We start from the raw sequence: 6,000 nt of genomic DNA, 5'->3' as shown, positions 1-6,000 counted from the left end.
ATTCAACCTTGGCATAGGTCGTAACATTCTGAGAGCAGGACTGCCTGTCGAAGTAAAGCTTGGGTTGCGATCGGTGGATTGTGGAGAGGGGCTGGAGGTGGATTGTGTTGAGGGGAGTACAGCTGGATGGCAGTGGAAGGAGAGAGAGGCTTCGAAGCTGCAGCAGTGATTGGCTGTAGTGACAAACTAAATCTTGGTTGTGGTCCTCCGTTCGAAGATTCTTGATGCTAGTCTCAATCATCTCTCTTCGCTCGTACCAACAATGAAAATGTCTGTAACACGATACTATTATTTGGCTCACATAGTATAGTGCCGGTAGTCCTATATCTAATATTACAGTGTCGTCTCTTCGTGTGGTGCGATAGAGTATAACAGAACAAAATCTTTACTTCCATCGCTCTGTCGCCACGTTATTTCTGAACATAAAATTCCAAATGGATTAATACAGAAATAAAGAAGAAGAAGAATTGTTTTTAACTTTTACATTTTGTATTGCTTCGAGCACGATAGTTAATATGGCACCAAGCATGAACTCTTAATACAGTTCGACTTTAGTTTTTGCTTACGCTATGATACTAAAACGTTTAGGCCTCTTGTAATGGCGGCTAATTATATATGGCGGAGCTCATCACAAAGAGCTTAATTCAAAGAGCTGATGAACGCAAAATTGGCGTTGTCTTTGTCTCCGTCAGAAGAAAGGCAATTGAACATCCAGAGAGTAAAAATACATCTTTCCCTCGCTCTGCGGCTTGGAGGATCTTTCCCTCGCTCTGCGGCTTGGAGGAAAATATCTTTAAGATTATATTGTAAAAACTTGAAACTGACAATGCTGGAGGCATAAAAATAGACACTACATCTATCATGTGCACATCTGTAAGGTGGTTTGACGAACTTAATTCCTGACGGAAGTCTGCGAGGTTAATGACATTTGTGTATTTCTATTTAGATTACACAAAGAATTAAAAAATCACATTACATGTTTCGTCTCTCCCCATATTTGCACACGAACTTAGTTCAGAAATGTTTTCATTTTGGGACTATGGAAATTTGTGGTAAGTTCCTATTGGACCAATAAGCTGTCATCGGTGCCTAGGTTTACTCTAAGAACAACACACACCAATGCCCCAGGGAGGACTCTAACCTGAGACGGTGGGGAGCCGCGCGAACCGAGACAAGGCACCTAGACCGCGCGTCTTGTAAGTTAGTATTAGGAATAGGAAGAGCTAAAACATGCGACGTGGAGTAATACAGTGAAAAGTCATAACTCGTGGTCCTAACAAATTATTTCACAGTACACGGCGTAGAACTAATTATCAGATGTCACCAATGTTGTTAAAGTTCAGACTGTGTAAAGTGAAGATGCTCCAATAATGATACAGAAACGGTGAAGGATGCATGGCTAACGATCAGATGAGGAGGTCCGTCTATTTAAAGTCTCCTCTTTATGTGTTGCATCCAGTTTCTTTCAGTATATAGTCGAACTTTTTAAACATCGTTCTGTTGCAGAAACTTTTGTTATCTTGGTGAAATAGGTTGTTGGAAGTCGTTCGTCACAGCGTGCTTTAAGCGATACGTATAGGTGCTATCGGCATAGCGGCCCGCGTACTCACGCAAGGGCGAGGCCACGCTATTCTAGCGCAGGCACACAACAAGTTGTCGGGCCGAGAACGGCCAACAGGCAGCCTCGCTGCTTTCCCGCCATCCGCAGTCGAGTCCGGCTGGAGGGGCAAGCCGAGGAGGGGAAGCGCTGAACGAGACTGTGAGGAGAGGTGGGGTGGGGAGCCGAGCCACAGGCGGCAAGGGCAGCGGCGCCGGCGAAAGGGGAAGGGGGAAAGGACGGAGGGAGGGAGAGCGAGCGAGCGAGCCGAACCAAGCCTGCACGCAGTGGCGTCCTCTCGCATGAGTCGCGCGATCGTCTGTTGTTAGTGCTGTAGGAATCAAGCAAGAAACGACAAGACGTGTTGCCACCGTTGCAGTTACACCTGACACCATGAGGGAACATTCGATAAAGGTGAGTTGAGGCAAATGTTTTCAGTGTGTGCCGGCTTTTCTTCACGGAGTATCGCCTTGCGCCACCTTGTGAAACGTGGAGATGCGACCGGCTAACTGAGGAAGACGCCGCCACGCGGCCCCGTTGCTCGCTTCCGGTTCTTAATGGCGGGCACCATTTGAAGGATGGAGTTCTAAACAATGTTGGGAAACGTGCGTGTATTTGGCAGTTTCTCGTCAGTGGTATTCATCGTTTTAGGAACCTCTGGTTGAAGAAGTTACTGAAGTGTGTACTATTGTAAGTGCCGCAGAAAGTAGGAAGGCTGTGAATGGCATCCGGCTGCTGGACAAGAATCAAGACGCTGTGCTCAGTTAGTATGGCCTCTGTTTCGTTGATCGAAAAATTCTAAGTGGTTGTTGCCAAGGCTAGGTTTGTTGCCTGAATATGCTTGTTTTGTCATCCGTGAAACACGTTGAATGCGTTCGTAGAAATTACTTGCTGCACGTGCTTTCGCCCATCTCTTGTCGGTTTTTGGTATTCGTGTGCTTGCCCAATTAAAAACTATTGCGTCTCCCCCCCCCCTCCCTCCCTCTATTCCATGGATGGTTTGTACTGGTTGTCTTGAGATGTTAGTTGTACTCTAGCCAGATCGTTGTTAGACGTACAGCCGGTCTGAGGTCCAGCCATCCCTCACAATTAAGCTAATTAGCAGTTTAAATGGCAGAGTAGTTCATCCGGGTACCGGCGTGGTGGTCGACAAAAACTCTACATTGTGCTGGCTGCCTCCGTCGGTATCAGCGGCGGCGGCAGCGCGGTCGCCGTGCGAAGTGTGGCAACACTGCGGGCCCAGCCTGCCTGTGCTGCGCAGCGGCGGCGGCAGATGTTTCGCTTCCTGCCCCCAACGCCTGCCGAGCCTAACCATCGCGTCTTTGCCTGCGCACGGGTCTGTGAGGGAAAGCGGCGGGGGGATCGGTGGGAAGTGTCGTGTGGGGGAGGGAGCAGGCCGGGTGCTAGGGAGAAGCTGAGTAGCCCCATGGAAATGTTCGAGTTAATGGTGAGAGCGAAGAAGCGTATTGGCCGGCGGAGTGTTTCATGAGGGCTTCGCGCTTCTGATTTTGAGAATAAGTGTGCGACCGGTAAAAGCTCAAATCTCAGGGGTGTAACGAAATGGGCGTGAGAAACGTGAGTAGTGCATAGCATTGTGGGCGCTGATTCACCGGCGTGAAATCGTGCCTTATGTCATGAGTGAAACGTCATGCGCATTTGTGTGTTTCTCAGATTGCAGCGTACAGTGTGAACAGGAAACGCGCCAGCCAGGTCTCGTCTCCTGGAATTTGTCGCCAGAGAACTGTTGGAGTGCCTTCTGTGGTGCACCTTCGCTTATGTGCTACCAGTAATTTATTTCGATCATTGTTTCGTTTCGTGTGATGTGAAATTAACGTGAAGTTAAATGACACGTTCAGTATTGCCATTAGCGACTGTGTAAATAATGCTATGTTTCGCCTTGTGATGTAGCACGTTCTGCAGGATAATTGTGAGAAGTCATTCCCAAACTGCGCGGGTCTAACACACACACTCTTGTCAATCATTTCATACGGAAATGTTTCCACGTCCCAACCAAATTCAGCTACAGAAACAATGTAAATATGCTGACTGTGGCGTTTGTTTTGGAAGCTTGAATGTTTTTCCACTTTACAATCCTGCTTTGTATAGTTGCAGTCAAAGAATTTCATAGCTCTCTTGGCAAGCACATTAAATTGTATCTACAAAATGCGTACTGCTTTACGGTTGTAAGAGGGACATCAGAGCGACTGGCGTACTTCAGTAGCTTACGGTCTTCTCGCCTAAAAGCACACTGCTTTCATGATTGATAGTAGCGCGGCTTGTGAACTTTTGATGATTAGTTCCGTCCGTTGGTAATCACTGTGCATTTGAAGTTTAAACAAGACTTGTATCCGAGCACTATTTAACCAGATGACAAATGAAGTGCTTTGACATAGGCCAGTTAAATCAAATCACCCAACTAATGAATGCGCTGTATGATATGAAATGGGTATTATGAATCGTCCCCTCTCAGAATTTTCGTGTACTAAATTTGTCACGGCAAAAAAGGTCCGTATCGACGTGCTTTTGGTAATGCGGCCCAACAAATCTAAGGGAATATTGCGAACGAACCGTGTCGACCGTGTTATATATCACACGTAGTTGCTACCTGGGAGAGAAGTTATATAAATTAGAAATTTATCAGAAATAGTTGTATATGATGGGTTAACTAAAGTAGTTTCTTTTTGTTTTGAATCAAGTTCGCATGTAGCCTCCAGTCTCCCCACAAAAAATTGTAACATGTAATGTAGACTATTCTATCTTAATTCTGTATTTAGTACATACTGACGCGCTGCTTTGATTCGTTCAGCTTTTCATAACTTAGGACAAAATTCGTCTTCGTGTATTTTGTAGCACATTTACAATTATCAAAGAGGAAAAATTACGGTAATACAAATTCTCATCAGCGGAAGTATATATATCGTTCGTATCGCTGCTGTTTAAAGTGGTTTTGATGTTTAACATTGCAATATATTAAAATCTGTCTTAAAGGTCCAGAGAAAAGTAAAGCCCCCATGATATTGATTGTTCACAGTTGATACTCTGCCATGTTAATTCAGGAGTATAGGCAGTAAACATCCTTAGCTCAGTGGTCAGGGCAGGAATGCAGAGTTGCTTGCATGGCGGTAGGCTAGTGAAGACGGCTGCGATGCTGTCCACTTAACTCGCTGAAGTCCAGAGTAATTGGGCACTTGCTTTTACTGTTTTTGGGGACATGGTGAACGTTTCCTTGTTGTTGGCAAAAACCTCCAACGAAAAACTGGGTAACAGTGACAAGATTCATAGTTCCATTTTACTATTATTACTTCAAAAAATTGTTCGACCAATCTGAAATAAAACTTGCACATGAAATCAGCACGTTTTGTTTCGTAATCATGAGTAAGGTCCAAATCCAAGTCCAGGCATCCTGGCTCCTTGTTTTCCGTAAATTAGTTCAGTAGCCCCCCCCCCCCCCCCAGCTCATTGTAGTTTACTCGTACTTGGTCAGTATTTTAACAGTCGACTAGGGATAATGCACTAGGAAGACACCAAGGGGGACAAATTACTCACAGGTGCTGAGACGGGTTGAAATTCATTGAGTAATGAATATTATGAAGCTATTGTTGGGTAAGCAGTCCATTTCTCCAGGCCCACGTTTCGTTGCCATTATCACGATGTAAGTCGCTCTAGCCCTTAACACACAGTTTGTGGTATTGCCACCTTTTTTAACACTTATTTTCTGACACTTTCTGGCCTTACGAGACGCTTATAGCCGACGAAGAGGCGAGCAAAGAATGTTTGTCGTCTGACAATGTAGAGCAATGATCACCAAATGGTAACAGGTTTTCATTATAAGCTAGTCAATCAGTGATCAACCACACACTTCGGTTACGACAAAGTGTTCCAGAAAGGAATTCCTCAGAGTTTGACTGTTGTACTCGGAGCCGTTCAACTGCCGAGGCTATTTCCGATAGGTCTTCCGTATATGTTGAAACACCCGTTACCTCGGGTATAGAAAGCGTTGTTTCTCTTCAGTTTACTGCTACTCTCTTGTTGCTGCAATATACCTCCTAATTAATTACGTGAGTGGGGTGGCCAGGTTTCGGGAGGAAATCATCCATCGTATCTGTACATTCTGGCACTGGGCACAAATCGACGAGCAGTATTGAAGTATCGACCGAGAAAAGGTTTTGTAAGCTACACCGTTTGAGTGTGGACCAAATTGGCTGAGGGTTCTTTTGTCTCATTCGTCTGCCTTTCTTGGAATTAGTTGCAAGTGACCGTCCAACTTCAAACTGCTCCATACTCGCAGATCTGAAATAAAACCTGAACACCCCCCTCCTCACTTAGACGGTGTACTGCGGTAACACGGATGTAGCAGTAACTTGAACAGAAAAGTTTTCATTGATTGTTCGACAATCGTCTAA

General features: G+C 45.3%; 1 protein-coding gene across 6 annotated transcripts in view; it reads left to right on the top strand.

Annotated features, from left to right (window-relative positions):
- Window positions 1-1,852: 1,852 nt before the first annotated feature.
- LOC126474157 (polypyrimidine tract-binding protein 1) overlaps window positions 1,853-6,000 on the top strand; it is a 277,481-nt gene continuing 273,333 nt past the window's right edge. For 4 of the 6 annotated variants that reach the window (XM_050101655.1, XM_050101648.1, XM_050101633.1 and 1 more), the window contains exon 1: window positions 1,853-2,011. In XM_050101655.1, the coding sequence (XP_049957612.1) occupies window positions 1,991-2,011 (21 nt within the window). In that variant the 5' untranslated portion in view covers window positions 1,853-1,990. Of the gene's footprint in view, window positions 2,012-2,987; window positions 3,173-6,000 lie in introns of those variants that run through there. The other 2 variants (XM_050101625.1, XM_050101641.1) reach the window with 2 other exon arrangements.

The sequence above is a fragment of the Schistocerca serialis genome, chromosome 1 (genome assembly GCF_023864345.2).
Source record: "Schistocerca serialis cubense isolate TAMUIC-IGC-003099 chromosome 1, iqSchSeri2.2, whole genome shotgun sequence".
Taxonomy (NCBI): Eukaryota; Metazoa; Arthropoda; class Insecta; order Orthoptera; family Acrididae; genus Schistocerca; species Schistocerca serialis.
Note: the sequence above shows the minus strand (reverse complement) of the source record. Positions and strands in the feature narration are given on the sequence as shown.